Here is a 20,518-nt window from a genome sequence, read left to right on the forward strand (position 1 = left end):
AACATAGTGCTATCAGAACACCTCCAAACATGTGAATAAATTCAGCAGTGTAAGGGATACAGTCTTGGAAAGAAATGCAATTGGACTTACAGAAATGACTGTCAAACCTAGTTTAGCATCTACTCTTTTTTTTTTTGTCTGGAAGAAAGACCAGAAGCCACAAAGCTCCAAGATTTTGTGGAAAAGACATTTCTGTGCAGAAGTTTCTAGCCTGTTTGGCTTATTGGAAAAGGTAGTGAGATAGTTATTTGTAAATCAGTAAAATTCAGGAGCTGACTCCTTTTGCAACTGAAATATCTTGTCATCTCTTCTGTCCTAGATTAGTGGAAGATAGAAGAAATGTTTTCCTGCATCATGTTAAAAGCCTTACCTTCATCCAGGTCTTTAGAAAAGAACACCCATACACTTTTTGGATTCACAAGGATTTAGACAAATATTTTTAACTGAACTATATTGAATCATTGATGGTCAAAGGGAAATTCAGATCTCCTTTCATGAAAGCTGTTTTAATCCGGGTAGTACACTATCCACAGTAATGGGAGGCATATTTGCTGTTCACAGGAGGCTGCCATAGCTAGGTATTTTGGAAGCTTTGCCATGTGTTTCTTGTATCCTTGGAGACTATCAAGGAGTAATAAAACTATGTAAGAGGAAGATATTGAAGAGACTTTATCTGAAAAATCTTTGTCATGCTGTAGCAGCATTTGACTCTACAAGCCTGTGCAAAGGGGAAATTGTAAGTGGCATTGGGGGTTTAGATACCATGGAGAGGATGCAGCCTCTTGGTAGAATTAGTTACTCTGACAGCTCTGGTGTAGAGTTCTGTGCAGTAAGTGGTCCTCAAACCTTCAGCTGCTCCCCCCTGCTGACAGACCAGCTAGTTGTCATTCTGAAGCCACAGGGAGAAGTCCATGATTCCTTCCAGTGTACTGTTTAAAAAACTGAAATCGAGCCTAGTCAAAAACTACATTCGGGCTTAATTTGTTCCCTTATATATGTCAGAACTGATGGAATTCATATTAAAAGATGACAGGTTTCACTTTGCTCTCTCTGTGGCTGTGAGGTGAGGACTACTGTTCCTTTTAAGATATTTTCTTAATTTCTTGTGCTATATATAGGAGTATAGGGCAAATAAAATCACCTGTCCACTTTCAAGGAGATCAAGTATTTCTATATCAACTAAATTAAAGTATTAGTGATCTATGCAACACTGAATCCATAAGGTGCATTGCTCTGTTTGGGTATTCCACCTCAGCTGAGAGAGGACATCTTGCATGATCAGGATTAAAATATGTCCAAGGAAAAATCAGTATTACTGTTAAGATTAATTAATAATATTTATGGAAGTTCTTACTAATTATTTAGTTTTTTTTAAAAAAAAAAAAAAGTGAAAAAAAAATGATGGAGTCAAGTAACTGTTTTCAGCATGTTAATAAGTTAGTGTTGTGTAGCCCTTGACTTGAACCTGATATAAGTGTATTTTCAGTGTTTATTTCCTCTACTAGAAAGTCAGTGTCCTACAGTTTGTCCACAAATGATGTTACCATCTCTTGTTTATTTTTCTGCATAGCAGTACAACTAATAAGATTTGTGTTTGCTTTTTCTGCAGAACCCAAATCAATTTCACAGTCGCTATTGATTTCACAGCCTCCAATGGTAAGAATAAAAATAAACAGCTTGTGTGTGTTTGTGCTGTGTTCAGTTTTAAGTGTACATATGTGTGTGTTTGTAACAGTATTCAGCTGGCACCACCTGGACTCAGGATTCCATTTTGGTGAGCAACAGAAAGGAGGTCAATTCCTATGCAGGAATGCAGGACAAACAGAACAGATAAAAGTTTGAAAAGCTACAGATAAAATTTAATAATCAGAAGCAGCTTTCAAATATCTGTAGTATGTGTAGTAATACGTGTAGGTTTATGACGATGATGATGATGATGGTTTTTTTATAACTGCTGAGAGAAAACTTAGAAGAACCCATTAAGAAGGGCCAAATAGTTCCAGGTAGAGTGAGGCTGAAGTAGAGTGAAGCAAAGATAAGTTGTGATCCTCTCCAAAGCTTTCAAAATGTCATAGTATCTTTGTAAATTTTATCTTTTAAAGTGTATAAATTGCACAAATCTACAAGTTTCTTGCTGCCCTTTTAATGCTGAAATGCAGCTACTTCTGCTAATACGTATTTAGAGCTACTAAAAAACTACTGCTTTTAAAATTTATTCAGAACACTGCATTTTTACCTGATGCAACTTCTGATTTTCTAAGAGAAAAAAATTCTGAAGTGATTCCATTTTGAAGTTAATCTGATCCTTGCTTCAACAGGTAACCCTTCACAGCCAACTTCACTGCACTACATGAATCCCTATCAGCTGAATGCTTACGGCATGGCACTAAGAGCTGTTGGTGAAATAATTCAGGACTATGATAGTGATAAAATGTTCCCAGCTCTAGGTTTCGGGGCTAGATTGCCTCCAGATGGAAGAGTATCACATGAATTTGCACTGGTAAGTAAATAAATATATATTTTTAAAATTCCTCTACTACAGCAGAATTTTTGGAGTTAAGGTTCTAATCTTAAGTAGTTACTGGACAAGTAACGAACGGGGAATGTGCTAAGTCTTCTATGCTGACTATAAATAGTTGTTTCCAAACTTTTCATCATGGTGATATTACTTCACTTGAAGTTATGGAGAGAAATCTGGAGTCAAGAAGTCCCTGTAGGCCAAAAACTGTAATAAAGAAAAGTAATAATCTTTAACCTCAGCTGTAGAAGCTTGAGAAACAGATGCTTTAAAGACTTCAGACTAAAGCTCATCTCTCTAAAGAAGCAAACAAGTCATATTCCAAGATAATATTTCATTATTATTCTTATTATTTGTCTCATTTTCTGGGATCTCTAACTTTACAGACTGCTAGTTCAGAGACATAGAGATATCTAAGTGTACTAAAAGATGATTTGATGAGAACAAATCTGAGATTGGTCTATGGGTCAGTAAAATTGCAAACCTAAAATCTACCAGGATTTGCCAGAAACGTTGATCTGGTATAACTGATGCTTGTGATTAGTGTTGATATTTTATCTACTTGCTTATTTTGAGGTTTTTGTTCTTCTCAGAGTAGGATAAAGTTGTCAGAATTACAGCAAATGTCAGTATATCAGGGGAGTTCTAATCAGATACCATCAAAGATATGGCAGAAGATTGGTGACTGTAGATGTGTATTTCTTCTGTCAGCCTATGCTGCAAAAGACTGCTACGTACCTTGCCTCAGGGAAAGATTTTCCACATAGATAATAGTTTAAAACAGGTGCAATTGCAAATACTCATTTAAATTGCAGACTTTGTATAGCAAATTCAAATATATTGATACATCTTTCAGTTTTAAGGATCTTTCTATAATTCAGTTAATTTATGATTCATTGTGATACCTTTATAGAAGAAAAAGCACCACACATATATATATATATGTGCATGTGTATTTCCTTCCTCCATATATAAGCATCTATAGGTGTCTCCCACACAATGCTAAGCAATGTTTTCAGCTCTCTCTTTAAATGTTTGGGACAAATTATGTGAAAAACCCCCTTTGGTTTTCTAGATGCTCAGGCAAGTATACTTTACCTCAGAATGAGGTACTAGCACACTAGGCCATTGAGGAGTTGGCATATGAAGGAGGGTAGGATGATTTGAAAGATTTTGAAACCTTACATAGATAATTTGCCTGGCCTGACATTGGTCTGTAATTCAGCTTTTATGTATGCATTACTATCTGTAAATAGTTATCCTCATTAAAGAGTCATTACAGAGATACGTAGTAAAATGCCTACTCTAGGAATTTATAGTACCAGCCATTTCACGGACTCTCAAAGAGAAAATTCCTTTCTTCATTTCTTTATACCAGGTCAAAAATAAGTTTTTCAAATCAGAAATATGAGGCAAAAACAATGAAAAGTTTGTTGTTTACCTTACACTCCTATAAGCATATGAACCTCAGGGTCTGACTACCATTTCTTTTTTTCCCACATTTTCAAAAGAACAAATCATTGAGCCTGAACTGTGCTTGTAAACATGCTTCCAGTTGTACATCTGACCTGTAATTCGTACCTTAAATCCACCCAGGGGAATGGCTGTTACCGTTGTATGTATGAAGGAGTATTTAATTACACCAAAGGTGTTTATGTTGATTCAGGCTGTTAAGGCTGGTAGAACTTCCTTACCTCAGCAGTTAACGCTCACAAGCAGACATAGGATATACACTGGGCATTTGTAGTAAAATCTCTCAATAGATCATAGAATGCTTAGGTCTTGACCTTTTAAAAATGTACACCGGGTACTGTTCATTAACCTACATAACTTTTACTTCATAATTACATATAGTGATTAATCATCTCTTGTTTTCATTAGAATGGAAACCCTCAAAATCCATACTGCCATGGAATTGATGGTGTAATGGAGGCATACTACAGGAGTTTAAAATCTGTACAGCTTTATGGACCAACAAACTTTGCTCCTGTAATTAATCATGTAGCCAGGTAAGCATCACAACAGGTGCTGTGCAGAAACTTCTTTGTGTCAGAACAACTACTGCATATAAAAGGCTGACAGTTACAGAGAAAGGTATTTATTGACGGTTGTTCTGTTTGTTCAGTCCCATGATTACCTTGTGACTTGTAGGTTTGAAGACCATGTGCTGGTATTGTGCAGAATTTATTTGCTGATTAAAAAGAAATACAAGTGATCCAGTTGACCAGCCTGAGTCAAAATCATAAGGATCAGAAATCCTAAGGAAAGAAAATTTTTGTCGTGTCATGTTCCTTTTTTTGTCCTTTAGAGCACAGAATTATTGCTTCACAGAAAATACATGCATCTATCAAAAATTTTTATAAGCTGAGTTTTTTTAGGTATATGTAGTTTCTCTAATATTTAAATGTCCCAAACGTCAACAAAATCTTCCAGGTCTCCCTGTGCCAACAATTCCCAGCTAGTAGGTATTTCTAAGGCAGTGATACAGCTGTCATCATTGGGGAGCCATGGTGCTGTTATGCAACACCTCATCTAACACCTCAAAGTAAAAAACTTCCTGTGTTTATAAAAAAGTTTAAGAAGGATAATGTTGCCTTATTTTGGCAGACAACATCTTGACTTATAATCTTGAGCTCAAGACCTTGGCAGTATAATACCTCCATGAATTTATATAGGAAAGTGATATGGCTTAGGTGAATTGCTGAACAGATTTGTTTTATTTATAGACACAAAGAACTACTGGTTACAAAATAAAGAAGTAGGAGTGTATAAATCATTGTACTGGTAATGTTTATTTATGAGCTTGCAAAACAGCTAATTTTAATAGCAAGAGATATTTTTATACTATCTGGTCTGCTGATGTTAGTTCTACAGACCAGCAGAAAATAATTTGCAAATTCTGTGGTGCAGAGAATTTTCTGTTCCCCCTAGCATGGCTAGATAGCTGATTTCAGCTATTTATCATTTGGGTTCGTTGCTTTGTTTTCAGTTCATACCATTAAAATTATGTACACGTATATTACATTGCTTGTCATCTGAGAGTAGCTGTCTCCTTTAATCTTTTCCTTTGGCATGATCTCTTCAGTAGCAGTTTTCTGTATATGTATCGCTCAGTGTCTGCATTAGCCACATTATCTGGAAATCTAACCTGACAATCTTTCTGGCTCTTTCTGTTTCTTCAGAACTGGTCATAGCACCTGAGATGCCTGACTCAGAACATGGCAATTTATCTCAAGCGTTCTGTTCATTGCAAAAATTGAAATTTTTGATCCAGTGTTATCAAAGCACTGGAATAAAATTAGTTCTTTTTCTCACCAGTTGTTTTTCAGGAATATTTGCTAGCAGAATAACAGAAGACTATCCACCAGTATTAGTAGTCCTTCCACTGAACTTTTGTCTAAATATCAAGTTGTTGCAAACTTTGAGAGTTCCTTCTGGTAGCAAATCATGCTACATTGTAGTGGGAAAGCTAAGTATGTCTTCACAAGGATTTCTACCACATGATCATCCCTAGAGAAATCTGTGTATCAGTCCAGTTCTCAGTAACACCATTTTCCTTCAAGGTTCAATTTTTTGATAATTCTTGTGACTCTCATAGACATGGTACTGCCCTGCAGTTACTCTTTGAACCCACCTTCAGCCTCAAAGAAATTTCTTCTTTCCACATCCCTTGTACTTAAAAGAATGCCTCCAATGAAATCTCTATAAACAATGTCAGGTATTAATATCCTGTTGTGATCTTGGTATTCTTTGGAAACTCTTTAGGCAGATAATGGTTTTTTTTATCCTTTCCCCAGTTTTAGAGAGTTATCTAAACTACAGCAGATTCAACTTCCTCTCCTCATATAACATCTTCCTTGCAAAAGGCTTTGGAGCATTTTAGTCTGTAAAAAATTAGAAATAACCAAACTTCTGTTCTGTTTCTTTAGTGTAGATATGTAGGCAGTGTTAAGTGCTCAGATAGGCTAATGATGTTTATTGTACTCTCTCATCATACCTTGTCAGTGCACTCATCATTGAAGTTTATAAGCATAGTGGAAAAGTGAGATAAAAGAAGTCTCTGCATGGCAGTGAAAATGTGTTCTATGGTTGGTTTTGCCAATCTCTATAAAACTCACTGCACGAGGTTCTACTTTTTGACTTCACAGCACCAAGAGACTTCATAAAAGTTGGAACTGTAGTGGCTGTGAAGCAGCAAACAACTTCCCACAAAAAAAAGGTTCTTCTGTTCAGGCCATGAATTTAGTGAGGCTGTTTGGACTCGCTCTCTTTCAGGACTGCAAACCTTCAAAAGCTGCTCATTTTCAAAGAGTAGTTGCTTCTTGGGTCCTTTGACTGAGGTGGGAATGGCACTGGGTGTATTTTATCTTGCATTCCTGTACATCACATGGAGAAGCTTGAGTCTTGAAGGAAAAGACATGTGCGGGTGGTGCAAAGAAATTAATATCTAAGCCAGGGTTGCAGGGTGCATGTTCAGCCATTTTATAAATGTGCACATAAATGTGAACTATGTGAACTATAAAATCTGCAATCCTGGTCAACAGTAAGTAACCTGTATTTGTAAGACAAAGAAAGCAAAAAAGGAGGAAAATATGCAACATGTTGATTCCTGTTAAGTTTTATTTGTTCTATAAACCCAGCCATTGTATACCCTTCATATGTTCCCCGTAGGTAATACCTATTAAACACCTTGGGCTTTCTAACATCTCATGATTCAATAAAGCACATTCTGTCCATGCTCTTTTTGGTAGTGATGCAGTTCCCAATTTTCACTGATGCAACACATGCAGATTATCAATATTGTATTAGTAATGTTTTTTCATTGTTCTCATTTAAAAGTAGAACGTCTGGTTTAGTTATGAATATCCTTACTTTTGAAATTCACTGTGTTGTTTGTTAGTCCTTGGTAGTCAAATTTTATACTATTATAATGTTGGTTTTTCTTCCCTTAGGTATGCTGCTTCAGTAAAAGATGGCTCCCAGTATTTTGTTCTTCTGATTGTTACAGATGGAGTTATATCTGATATGGCTCAGACAAAAGAATCCATAGTGAATGTAAGTTTTACTGAAAGTGTTAAAATTATCTTTCTAGAAATTCATATTTTAGTCAATAAAGTGAATGGATTAATGCTTCAAGGACTGGGGTTGTTCCATAAGTACCCATTTTTACCAAAGGGGAGAAGTTTTTTATGCATAAAGATGAAAGAAAGTAAACGTTGAACTTGAGCTAATTAGATAGTGTTGTCTGATAAATGATACTCTTCTCTCTAGCACTGTAGGTTTGTATGACTTTCCTCATCTACTTCTTGCCTCTTCCTTCCTCAAGCACACCCCACCATGCAGTTTTGCGTAGTGAACTCTTTTCTATCTTACACTTGCAGACAGCTTTGATCCCCACACTTCTTAAAAACCGTCCCCAACTTTCCGACCCTGAATGGCACATATACCAATTATCTGATTTCCCTCAAAACAGTCCCCTAAAACTCTGTAAGTTCCTTATTTCTTAGATTCTGCTTTACTTTCAGTGTTTTTCTCTTCAAAACTGCCATGTGTATAGGTAATATTTGATATTATGAGCAGGTGCTATTGTGCTTTTGTGCATGGAAAATTTCAGATGAAAGTATACACAGAAACATTTGTAGATGTGACTGGAAAAGTCTCTACCAGTGTTTTTTAACATACCACAGTGGATCTAGTTAACAGCAAAGTGATGAGTTGAAAAGCCTACATTAAAGTAATTTAGCATCATGTCCAAGTGAATAGTGTAGAATTAGGTGGCATAGTTTGGAAGATCCGCTTTCAGTACCACCTGTAGAGATTTGATACTGTTGCAATTTGTGGGGTGCCCATGAAAATCCTGCCCCACTGTTCTGCCTTAGCACCTACACAGAATTTGTATAGTAATAATCTTGGAAAATCGTTCTCTAGCCCAGCCTAGAAGTTTGAAACAATTTCTTTTACATGAGCTACTTTTAGGTCACAGAAAGGCTCAGTGGAGAAAAAAAGAGCAGCTCTGGATTGTGAGTCACCCTTCCATATGAAGTCTGTGCATAAGAGACCAGCAAGTGCAGTTGGCTGGTATCTTGTAAGATTAATTCATTTGCCACTAAGACATACAGAAAAACCTTGTTTTCAGTAATAGTTCATTTCAAGGAATAATGACTGTTGGTCTACAACTATCTGGAGACACAGCAGATGTGTTGTTAGCTTGAAATAAGCGGAAGTTTGGGAATATTTGCTGTCTTGGTTTTTTATGAAGACGCTTTCATTTTTCTGCATATTTCTTGTAGTGTGTGCGCAGCATACCATGACAGAACTAATTAAATGCTATTTTTTCAGTCTTAATAATATCCATAATACTAAAAAGGGCAATGATGTCCACTGCAACTTGATGTGTATAAAAATCAGAGTACATTTCAATTTTTAGCATTAATTGTGCTTTTAGGCATCTTTCTCATTACAGCATATATGTCAGGCGCATTCTGTTTTACCAAACTGTTTAAAGGTTATGCTGTCATTCAGGAAATGCCAACGCTTAAGTTTATATGAAAAAGTTTAACTCTTTGTCTTTATGCTGTCCTTGCCACTTACTGTTTCATATTTCATTGTATCACATAATTCTGTGTCTCTGTGAGTAGGAATCTCTTTAAAGGATACTTTCTTTACAATCAAGAAATAACATTCTAGAAAACAACTGAAAAGAAGAAGGTTCTGATCTAAGAGATAAGAAAGTGTAGATCTGTGATTTTTTTGACCAGTTTATACTCCTGTTCTATTGTTTAAAATGACTGTAGACATCAGAATATCTCAATAAGCAACAGAATTATCAGAATTATCTCAGTAAGTTGTCAACCCTGACATTTGCTGAATGTTCTTTGGTCTTAGTCGATACCTTCTTCATCAGAGACAGATACACATTATTTTTATAAACTGATGCTACTATCATGTCAGGAGAGTCCAGTATTTAAAATAGCATCTTTGTAATTTTAAAGGTTTTACAGAGTTTATTCAGGGAAAGACAGATATCATCTTTGAGTGAAAAAGATAAAGTAAAATTTAAAATCTTACCACAGGCCAATATTGCTTGTATGTGGCATGGATGATTGACTAGAGTAAAATTTCATTAATGGGTTAGATGTAATATACATATTGTTCAAATAGATTATTTATTTTCTTTTAAAAATTGGCATAAGATCAATGTACAAAATAGTGTCCCATAGTTGCAAGCAGCTATGTAATATCAAGAAACAGCAAAGCACATTTAAATTAATGGCAGACTGTTATTAGGTGCATATTTGCAATTACTGTCAGTTTATAAAAGTTTCTGAGAGAAATTTGTCCTCTTAGTTGTCAGTATTAAATGCTAACATAGTTTGTTGTCCTTAATTAGCATCCTATATGATTCGAAGTCTTCATGATGAAAAAATAAAATAGCCATGTGCCTTTCTATCTTCATCCAAGATGTTTTGTACCACTTGAGCAGACAGTTTACATCACTCAAATTTTTAGAGGGGAAAAAAAATTGTTCTTTAAAACATCATTTCTGCATGTTTTTTGTTCACTTTGTTCTCAGATCTCATTTTGTTGGTTAGAGGTTATGTAATGCATTAAACCTCTTTTTCTTCTTTTGAAGGCTTCAAAGCTTCCAATGTCCATAATTATAGTGGGAGTAGGACCAGCAGAGTTTGATGGTAAGTGTTCTAGTGTTTTTTCTATTTTTTTTTTAATATTTGCTTACATTTTAGTAATATGTGGCTTTTCAAACAAATATTGGTCTTTAAAAGAACATTATATGAAGCAAGGAGTGAGTGCTGTTGGCATTTCCAGCTGGATTGATTGATTGATAACTCAGTGTGATTACAAGCTACCATGTGGAGCTGTGTAGCCCCTCAGGCTCTCTGTTCAAGTCAGAACCATATGGGGGCTCAGCATTTACAGTAAAGTAAGTATACTCAAGAAATGTTAAATTTCTTCAACACAAATATTTAGATGCCTCGTGAATTGTCAGTTGAGTGAAAATATTGATCTTACTGCAATAATAAAATCTTGAGAAAAATAAATACATTTGAGGTGATCTGGATTAAACAGGGTTTCACTTGGTAACAGGAGTGAGCCCTGCTGTGAAGCAGCATTGACAGGATGTTACAGCAGGAGAGAAATTACCAGGTTATTTATGTATTCTTTCTGTTATATTCCAGAACACCATTCACTGTTGCAGTAACTAAGCTGCTTTCATTATTTGTATTAATTGTTTAAGTATGTATCACTGCACTATGAAGTGTGGACATTGTGTGCATCTGTTCTTCAAAGTCCTAAATTCTTTCTTTTTTAATTCTAGTACATCTGGTTAGACAGTATGCCTTCTGTTGTGCATGAAATATATGTAATTTTACTACCACAGATGTTTACTGTTGACTGATGACTGTACATGTTAATTTTTGTACAAATACTCTAAATGTAGGAAAAAGTAGGAAAATATAAGACAAATTATTTTATTTAAAGTTTATTTTGTTTTATTACAAGCATTATTCTTATGCTGTTTGGCAAGTGGTATATTAGTCATAATTTTAAGTATCTTATTCTATGAAGAAATTGTCCAGGTGAACACTTATATTTCAGATGATTGTATGCCACAATCAGTGAGAAAAGACAGTTTATATTCATAAATGCATATGACGGAAATTAGTAAACTTCATTTTTACTCCTGAGAATTCCAACATGGTCCTGTGTTACTTACCATTCTCTCACCTCTCCATTGCATTTTCCCTTTCTCCCTGTTTGTCTAGTCCTTGGATTTGCCCAGGATTTGCTACCTTTCTCAGGACATGTTCTTGGGGTGTCATCTCTCCCCCTTTCCTGAAGTTGGTATTCTGTTTGTACTGCAGGATACACTTCCCATCTTTGGAGCCACAATTGTGGCGTGCACTGCCTCAGTGAGATTCACCCATTAGGTGTATGCCAAGTCTGTAGTCCCTCAGTGCCCAAGAGGACAGAGGTTACTTCCATCTGCAGAAATCACTTCTGGAATGAACAACAGGCTGCATGTCTGCTATGGATGCTGAAGAAGTGTGTCTGCAGGAGGGTGATTGTTAGGCACTGACTGTGCCCCTTAAGCTTCAGTTCTGCCAGAGGGAGACCAAGCTGCTCCTTTTCAGATTTCCCTGTTCCCTAGATCTCCCAGCCCCTGGGGGATACCAGAGGGGCTCTTAAAAGTCTGAAGCTTGGGTCGATAACACATTTGGCAGAACTTTACTTAAAGGATGTGAGGATGACTGTAACACGTCACAACGGGACTATTTTTGTCCAGTATTCTGTATCTGGTGTGGCCATGGGTAGTTTCCTAGAGAGTGTTAAGAACAGACTAAGCAAATATGATACTTCCCTGAATACTGTTTTTAGATTTGAGTTTCATGGGTGGGATATGCTTTATGTCTGTTTTGGAATTATTTTAGTGACACTCCTCCAAATACTTGTTCAGTCTCCTGGTTTGAACACATGCGTGTTTTTACAGCAGCAGCATCAGGCAACATGCTCTACAGACCTCCTGATTTGTTTCTTTGAACAAATATGCTCTGTTCAGCTTGGCTTCTGAGAGTGTCATTTATACTTTCTAGTTCTTGCTTCAGAAGAACTAGGTTTTGAAGTGCTGGTTTCAGTGAATTCAGCCCAGTTTGTAAAGCCCTGAGAAGCTGAGGTGCAGGGCTTTGGTTTTCATAGCGTACACTGAAAAAAGGTTTGTAGAATTGCAGATTCAACATCTGAACAGTAATCTGAGATCCCAAATCCATCCATTTCAATACTGACAAGAGAGCAGGTACATCTTTCTACCTAGAATAAATTCCAGGTATCTGGACAACGGAGCTTTCTTGTATTATGCTCAGAAGATGCAAGAAGAATTGCCCAATAAATTTAGTAATTTTTTTAAGCACTCCTCATTCCTTAGCATTAGAAGATACTGCTTTTTCACTGTGAATGTGAGTTATTACCTCTGTGCTGTATCCTCTGATATCTTTGGTAACAATAGCTGCTGAAGATGAATTCTTCTCCACCTCAGAAAGTGCATGTGTGTGTGTGTGTGTATATATATATATATATAGCCTTACAAAACCAGATATACTTGCTGTTTTGAGAGATGAAAAAGTAAAAACTTTCTCATAGTCTGTTCTTTCCTGGAGGTGACAAGAGATAAAAGTATGTATTGTCACTATGAAAAAGTGCAAAACAGCTACCAAACATGATGTATCTTCTATTGCAAATTATCTTAACAGAGTTACCTAAAGAAGAATTGTTGGTTTTATTGCTTGGAAGTGTAAGTTGTCTAAACAAAATCTTTCTCAGTAAGATTATTTTATTGTGTACCTGAACTCATAGATTTGTTTGGTTTTTTGTTTGTTTTCTAAGCTATGGAAGAACTGGATGGGGATGTAGTGAGGATTTCTTCAAGAGGAAGGTTTGCAGAAAGAGACATTGTGCAGGTGGGAGAGAAAATATATTCTCATAGATAGATTTTACTGTTCCTCTTTGTTTTGAATTCTTATTTCTGTCTGTATTCCTGGCTTTCATTTTACCTTAGCATTGATATACTTTATCTTGAGGTGTTTATAACAACCTCAGAAGCACTCTGTGATAGAGCTAAGCCTTTTTTATAACACACACAGTAGTGCATCTGTGTCTGTTAGGAAATGACCCCTAACTGGCAGGACACTGTTATAAAGTCTTTGTGTGATACAGCCATGGAGAAGAGTTAGCTATTGAAAATTTAGAGAAACATGATGTTTCTAGAAAAAATGGTATCTGTCTAAAAGTAAATCGTATATGGAAGCCATATTTTCCTGGTAGTGGCTGAATACATTTATAATATAAAGTATTTAAGTTGGAAGGGACCTACAACAGACATCTAGTGCCTGGGCACTTTAATAGAGGGCTGACTAAAGCTAGAGCATGTTAATAAGGACATTGTCCAAATGCCTCTTAAACACTGACAGATTTTGCTCTTAGATCCTTAGATTCAAACCTCACCTGAGATCTGCCATTTCTTCTTCTTCCTTTATTCCTCCTATTTGTCAAACTTCATAGCGTTCACTTATTTTTCCTTACTTATTTTCACTTCTCTTCCAGACAGGTTGGATTTTTATATTGTTTAGTGGAATACATATAGAGGGAGAGTAACTCAGCCATATCAATTGCTCATACTACATGATAATTAAGGTCAGATAGCAGCTGATGAACTTTGGGATACGTTTATTTGTTTCCATTTATATATGCAGGAACTCAAACTTTTCAAATGTTTAATGCTACAAATACTGATATGTGAATGTTTAAGGATTGATTGATAACTGCTGGTAGATGTAATATTTCAATCCAAGGACATGTTCAAAACATGCATTTGTGAAAATGCTTTGCATCAGAGATTACTAACCTGTGCTGAAAGATAGTTTTTTTTAAAAATGCAATGAATACCCTTTTGTATTTCTTTGGAATTCATTGCATATCAGAATTGTAATAAAACATGTATTTATTATTAATATATTTTAATCAGAATGTTGTCCCATGCCATATCGAACTACCTGAAGACAGTGTTTTGTGCTCTTTTTCTTTCTTAAATGCTAACAAATATTTACTTTATAGACTAACTAAATAAAAAGGATTCTGAAAAGCCCTCTAAGTTTGGTTTGATCTTTATTTTGTGTATAGCAGGCTAAAAGTGATTTGCCTTTATAAAATTAACTAGTCAAATATAAAAAGTTTATATTTTTTTTGTGTATTAGGTTAATTAAAATTAACTAGTGAAATTATTACCTATTAATTCTAACAGTATTGTGGAATATTTTTATTAAATTTGTGCAGGATAAGTTTGTGTGTTAACTGTGAGTTACTTTATGTTACATTTACTACAGACTGCAACTCATGTAAAGGCTCATGTTTTTCACAATTTCCTCCTCACTAGTATGTATACATATTGTATACTCTGTATTACATGTGTAGAAATTCTTCCTCAGTTTTGTTTAATTTCTGCTCCTTCCATATCCTTTTGCTGTTTAAGACATTTTAGGAGAATATTTACTTGTAGTGATGCACCTGCTGTTTCTCCTGAGGATTTTGCATATTAGCCTTTTTAATTAAACTCTTAAATTATAGAAAAAGCACTTGACATTCCACCAGTTTCCCTTTGGTTTCTCTTATACCTTTCATTCTATTCCTCTGCCATCTCCATGTTAGCTGTCCTTGTACATCCCAAGGTTTGCTTACCTGTTTGCTTACCAGTTCCTGCAGCTCCTCTGACATCTCTGCAGTGTGAGAGGCAAAAAAGAGCTAAATCAGGACATCTATATTGTATAATTGCATTTCAACAATTACACTGTTGAAATAGCCCCAGTCTGCTACACAGCAGTGGTCTGAGATTTCATGTCTGCAGACTGATGGGTAAGGTGATCTCTTAGGATGGGACACACGTTCTTTAACTTAGACTGGATGTACTTTTTACACAACTAAAAAAAAATCAAGGAGCCTGGATTGCTTCTTTTTGTATGCCAGTAGCACAAGATTCTCATTAGGTATGAGAATTCATAGGTAAAATTCAAGCCAGGGCTGGGCAGGTTACTGGTTCAGGTGTTGAACATCTTGACATCACATAGCAAGTTCTTTTTGATCCAATTCTTTTTGCTTAGCTTCTTTATGCATTTGGTAGGATCATATTTAAAATGTTCAGGTGGTTCATAGTTCCGCTAGGTACAATGCAAAATGGCCAAAAATTTAAGTCATCCTTTCTGTTTTATTCACTTCAGAGGTCAAAAAGATCTATTCACCAAGTGCCAGAGTGGAGGCAGTCTGGTGGGTGGCCCCAGGAGCAGGGAATGTCAGCTAAGAATAGTTTTCTGAGACAAAAATTACGTTCTTGGAATGGAAAAAATTGAGAGATAACCCAAATACATCAGCGAAGCATGTCACCAGCAATCCAAACTAGACTCATGTGAAGGGGTTCACCCAAGTGAGAGCATTACACCATTTCTCTTAGAAGACAGACCTACAAAAATTGAGATACAGTACGTATTTATAAAATAGATAGCATAAAATGCAATGTATGTATATGTACATTAAAACTGTGTAAGGTTACATATTTGTGTACTCTAACTCCCTAGGTTAAGCATTGTTATTTTTATGTTTTAAGATGCATTCTGTGTCTGCATAATGACCTGAGTGAACATCTCTTTTGTTTTGTAGTTTGTGCCATTCCGAGATTACATTGACAGAAGTGGAAACCATGTGTTAAGCATGGCAAGACTTGCTAAAGATGTATTAGCTGAAATCCCAGAGCAGTTTCTGTCCTACATGAGAGTCAGAGGAATAAAGCCATCACCTGCACCACCACCCTACACACCCCCGATTCACGTGTTGCAGACTCAGATATGACTGCTCTGAACTGTTGGGCATTTATCACAGATCTCTGGATGCAACAGTAGCTTCTGATAACTTCTTGGAGCTAGAAGAGTTCTCATCACATACCAAAATTCTCCTATAGTTGCATAAGCAACTGGAAAGCTTTTAAATGCTAGGAGCAAAATGTTGATGTTCTGAGACTTTTTTTTTTTAATCCAAACACCCTATTTTTTTGATGTACTTCTTGGAGGCGGAAAGCACAAGTCAGGTTTTCAACTCAGAAGGTTGGGTCCTCTCTGAACGCTGTGTGTATATAAATGTATAGGAATGCTATTACTCTGTATCAATGTTTACATGTTACTATTTTTAAATTTCAGTACTTTTATAACTATTCTTAAGAATAAAAATTTGGAATATTGACTCACATGTCTTCTAGCTTGCAATAGTTTGTCACAAGATAACAAGAGAAGCAATATCTCTTTGAATGTTTGTCCAGACAAATACAAATGAAAGCTATGAAAAGGACAAATATTTCTATGTGTTTTAAAGTAACTGAAGTGCTTCAAGTAATCCATTCATTTCATGTATTGAAGATTTAAACTCCTAACTCCTAAGTGCAAATAACATAATTGCATATTACTTACAACTAACTCCAGACTCTGAGGGGGAGGTATGTGTATTTTTTCAGAGATTCTCCAATTTCTAATTTATCTAAGTTTACAGTTTTTTAAACTAGCTACTGAAACAAATCAGAATAGTTACTTGCTATAATTAATTAAAGAAAATTACCTCAATCCAGAACTATCATAGTGTTATAGTTGACTCGCTGAGCTCGTTAATCATATCATGCATTCCTTAAAGCACTGGAAATTTTGCTTTAGAAATGTCTTTTGAAGTGAAGATTACATCAGATGTTTTATAATGGACCATTTTTAACTTTAAAAATTTAAAATCCTAATTTTCTTTTTGTCTAGATTGCCCATTCAAAGGGATGCTGACTCTTAATATTTGGTCTTAATATTGTCATTTAATCACATTTCCATTCAGGGTGCATGAATAATAAAGTTAATTAACTGGTTTAAAAATTGCACAACTATGTTGCTTTGTGCAAAATTTTGTGTACGGAACTACCCAAAAAATTTATTATATGCCTGTTCGTATATAATTATAAAATGGTTTTGCATGTATATTTTGTACAAAATACACAGTTTTGTGAGTTTGTGTCAGATACATTTTATTTAGAACTAATGGCCTTAAATTTCACAAAACTCCTGAAATGATTGTGAATTGCCTTCAAATACTGTTTAAACAGAACATTTTAATTTTTTTGTGTCACAATTGTAATTGTCTTGTATATGTAACCTTTTTCTTTGCATATAACCTGTTTACTAATTCTGTTTCTTACTACTGTATGTTGTAATGTACAGTATAAAACTAAGGTGCATTTTTTAAGCATGAGAAGTTTTTTGCCAGAAATGATATCTTCAATATTAATGGTATATAACTATGTAAATGCAGAATCTTCCATTTTTAAATATATTTAACTTCCCTTAACTGTTTCATGTGAGAAATTACGTTTTCCAAATAATTATTCTGTTAACAAAAGCAAAAAAAAAATCTTTTTTTGGTAAAAAAAAAATCTTGTTTTATTTTTATTTTGAAACAGTTTTTACATAAATATGGACTTTAATTTTCTCACCAAAGTATGTATTTCTTAGTGGATAGGTGTTGCATGAGTGAAGTTTGATACTTGGCAACTACAAATTTTGATGAAAGTGCATCATAAAGAGTAAGTTTAAATCTATTATATGGTGGTGGTGTTCTCCTTTAATCTTCTACGTTTATTTTTTGCACGGACAGTGTTGGCACTTTGGAAAAAAACTGAAGCTATACTATGTTTCTGTTGTTTCATTTCATTAGACAAATCTTTGTGTTGTTTTTGTATTGGTTCCCAGTGAACCATGTATTCAACACATCACTAGAAGGCCAGAAAACAAACTTCCTCAGTTGAGAGTAATTTATTAGCTCTCTTTTAGCCAGTACCTTTTATTAGTTCAAAGATTAGTCTCAAAACTAATCTAGCAGTTCATTTAACAAGTGAAAGAACTTTTAAAGAAGGCTATTACTTCATCAAAGTTTTGTCTATCCAGCCTAAGTACCAGCCTATTCTATTGCACACTGTTGGGGTTTTTTTCCTTCTGTTTGGCATTGGGTGCTAAATATAACATATTTAATGGAAAGAAATAGTTGTGATGGGTGGACCTAGAATTCTAGTGGAAAAGGGCTCTTTCCAGACTTGTGTGATTCCCTGTCTATGTGCCTGACATCTTGAATCTGTGAGAATCATTACGCAGACTCACATATTTGTGAGGCTCACAGTTTTGGGATAAGAGTTAATGCTCAGATCTTGAATTTCTCCAGAAGATCACCTACAGCCATTTTTACCCCTGGCTTTATTCTCAAAAAAATGGAACACAAAATTTTTATTCCTTCTCAAGAAATGGTATCTGCTTACTTACTAACCTTACTAATTTGACACACCTGAAGAGTAGCAGAGAGTATTTATGTTTATGAAAGGTAAACTGTGACGTATTATGTGACAAATTAGTTGTCTTGAGAGAAACTGTTGGCCTTGACAAAAGCTCTCTTCCATTGTATCCATCTTGGAGTAGATTATTTTCTTCATAATACATGCAGAAGATTTTCTGATAGGGCAAACTGCACAAATGTTCCTACAAATGAGTGGGGGACACTGGCTCATGGAGTCTAATTCAAGAGTGACCCCAAGGTTTGATTCAGACTAGTGAGGAATTGTTAATCTGGAAGAAGAAACTGGTTTGATCTTGGCCACAAGATAGAATTTTGTAATTTTAGGCAAAAATGGAAAGCTATACACTAAAATTTACATGGACTTCAAATCAGCTTAGTGATCTACAGAGAGAGTTTGTTGTATGGTGCCACAGGGAGGTGTCTGTAGGAGATTTGGGAGGGCAGTGTTCTCTGAAAAGTTGCATTTTGGAAAGCTGGAAATTCTTGCCGAAGTAGGAGCAGATGGAATTCACTCCAGCATACTTAATAAAGTGGCTGAAACAAACGGAATGATAAATTGTTTATCATCTTTAAGAACTAATAAAAGGACACATAATGAGAAATTACACCAATGCACTGGGAAACCTGGGAGCATAGTAAGAGGGCATTTTAATTGTGCCGGAAGTTCTTTAAAAAGAAAAATCAACAAGAATAGAAAGACTATAAATGTACAAGCAAGATATGTGCAAAAAAGAACTGAAAAACTCAAAAAATTTTGACTGCTAAAGCCTAATGAAACATCTACTAGAAAGGGAAGGAAAAATAAATCAATTATTTAACAAAAGGAAGAGCATTCAGTCCACTGGGATAAGCTAAATACTCAATGGTTTTTTTTTCCTTCAAGCTTCACAGAACAGGGATAATCATTGAATTAAATAGTCATTTAAAAAGAAATAAATCTAGATGAAGGTTTACCTCTACCAGTAAAAATTTGCTACTACTACACCGTTTTGAAACAATTTTCTTTAAAAGCAATATAATGAGCTTCAGGATAAAAAAGAGAAACAGCTGCTTTAACAAGACATTTTAAAAGCAAACCAGAAGATACTGGCATTGTTTGAAGTGTTGTGAAGTACTGTAAGGCTGGTTAGTTTGTTCAGAAAAATGCTATCAGTCTTCCACCATCAAACTCAAAAAACAACAGTTGTTCCACAGGGACCTGTCTTGCTTTTGGTATTATTCAGTCATCTCCATTGATGAAGCAATATATATAATTTTGTTTAATATTAAAGTATTGGATTATATCAACTAGAGATAGTTTAATCATTTCCAAAAATGGAATTAAAAGTTGAAATTATTTTTATGAATTAGAAAAATTACCTGAAAGAGGAGCAAATTCTATCAGGGCAAATAGGTAAGAGTACGGGAGTAACAAAAACTTACTGCACAGTTACAGCCCTTCTTGGCTGTGCAGCAATTCTTTAGGCCAGTGTCTGAGGCAGGAGTGGATCACAAAACAGATATTGAGGGAAGGTGTCATAACTGGAAGCGCTGCATAATGGCCACCTGGGGTAATCCATCCACTTGTGCTTGGAATAATAAGCCCTTGGCTCATGTACTAGGTCCAGTACATGGTATGTCATGTGGCTCAACTGGAAAGACTCTGAGGAGCACTGAGGACTGTCAGAACAATTTGGGCAAATGATCAGGGAGGATTTCTGTGGGGTTGCCCTCCCTACCAGAGGTCATTTCTAAACCTGAGTGAACTACCAGAGCAAGGGTCATGGGTGAGACCAGGACCAGCCCTACTGAATGAGTGTGTGGGGAAGCAGGTGGATGTCATCACAGCAAAATACCTTCAGAAGGACAGACAGTGTCCATTCCCATTGTTGGGCTGCTGTTTCATACTGCTTATTTGTTACATGTGAAATGTCCTCTACTTTTAAACTGGGTTATAGCACTTGGACACATTTTCTGCAGCACTCCATGGTGCAGAAACTGGGCACTGAGTTGGTAGGGAATGATTTCAGGTGTTCCTTCCAGCCAGCATTGTGCATTGCCATGAGTGTGCAAGTGACTGTAGATCACTGGTAT

General features: G+C 35.6%; 1 protein-coding gene across 2 annotated transcripts in view; it reads left to right on the forward strand.

The window, feature by feature from the left end:
- The window catches only part of CPNE8 (copine 8), a 72,571-nt gene extending 54,872 nt beyond the window's left edge, over positions 1–17,699 (forward strand). For both annotated transcript variants that reach the window (XM_086886858.1, XM_086886859.1), the window contains 7 exons: positions 1,610–1,656; positions 2,319–2,500; positions 4,400–4,527; positions 7,471–7,573; positions 10,152–10,209; positions 12,920–12,993; positions 15,740–17,699. In XM_086886858.1, the coding sequence (XP_086742984.1) occupies positions 1,610–1,656; positions 2,319–2,500; positions 4,400–4,527; positions 7,471–7,573; positions 10,152–10,209; positions 12,920–12,993; positions 15,740–15,928 (781 nt within the window). In that variant the 3' untranslated portion in view covers positions 15,929–17,699. The remainder of the gene's footprint in view (positions 1–1,609; positions 1,657–2,318; positions 2,501–4,399; positions 4,528–7,470; positions 7,574–10,151; positions 10,210–12,919; positions 12,994–15,739) is intronic.
- Positions 17,700–20,518: the final 2,819 nt, after the last annotated feature.

Source organism: Cyanistes caeruleus, chromosome 4 (genome assembly GCF_971803275.1).
Source record: "Cyanistes caeruleus chromosome 4, bCyaCae1.hap1.1, whole genome shotgun sequence".
Taxonomy (NCBI): Eukaryota; Metazoa; Chordata; class Aves; order Passeriformes; family Paridae; genus Cyanistes; species Cyanistes caeruleus.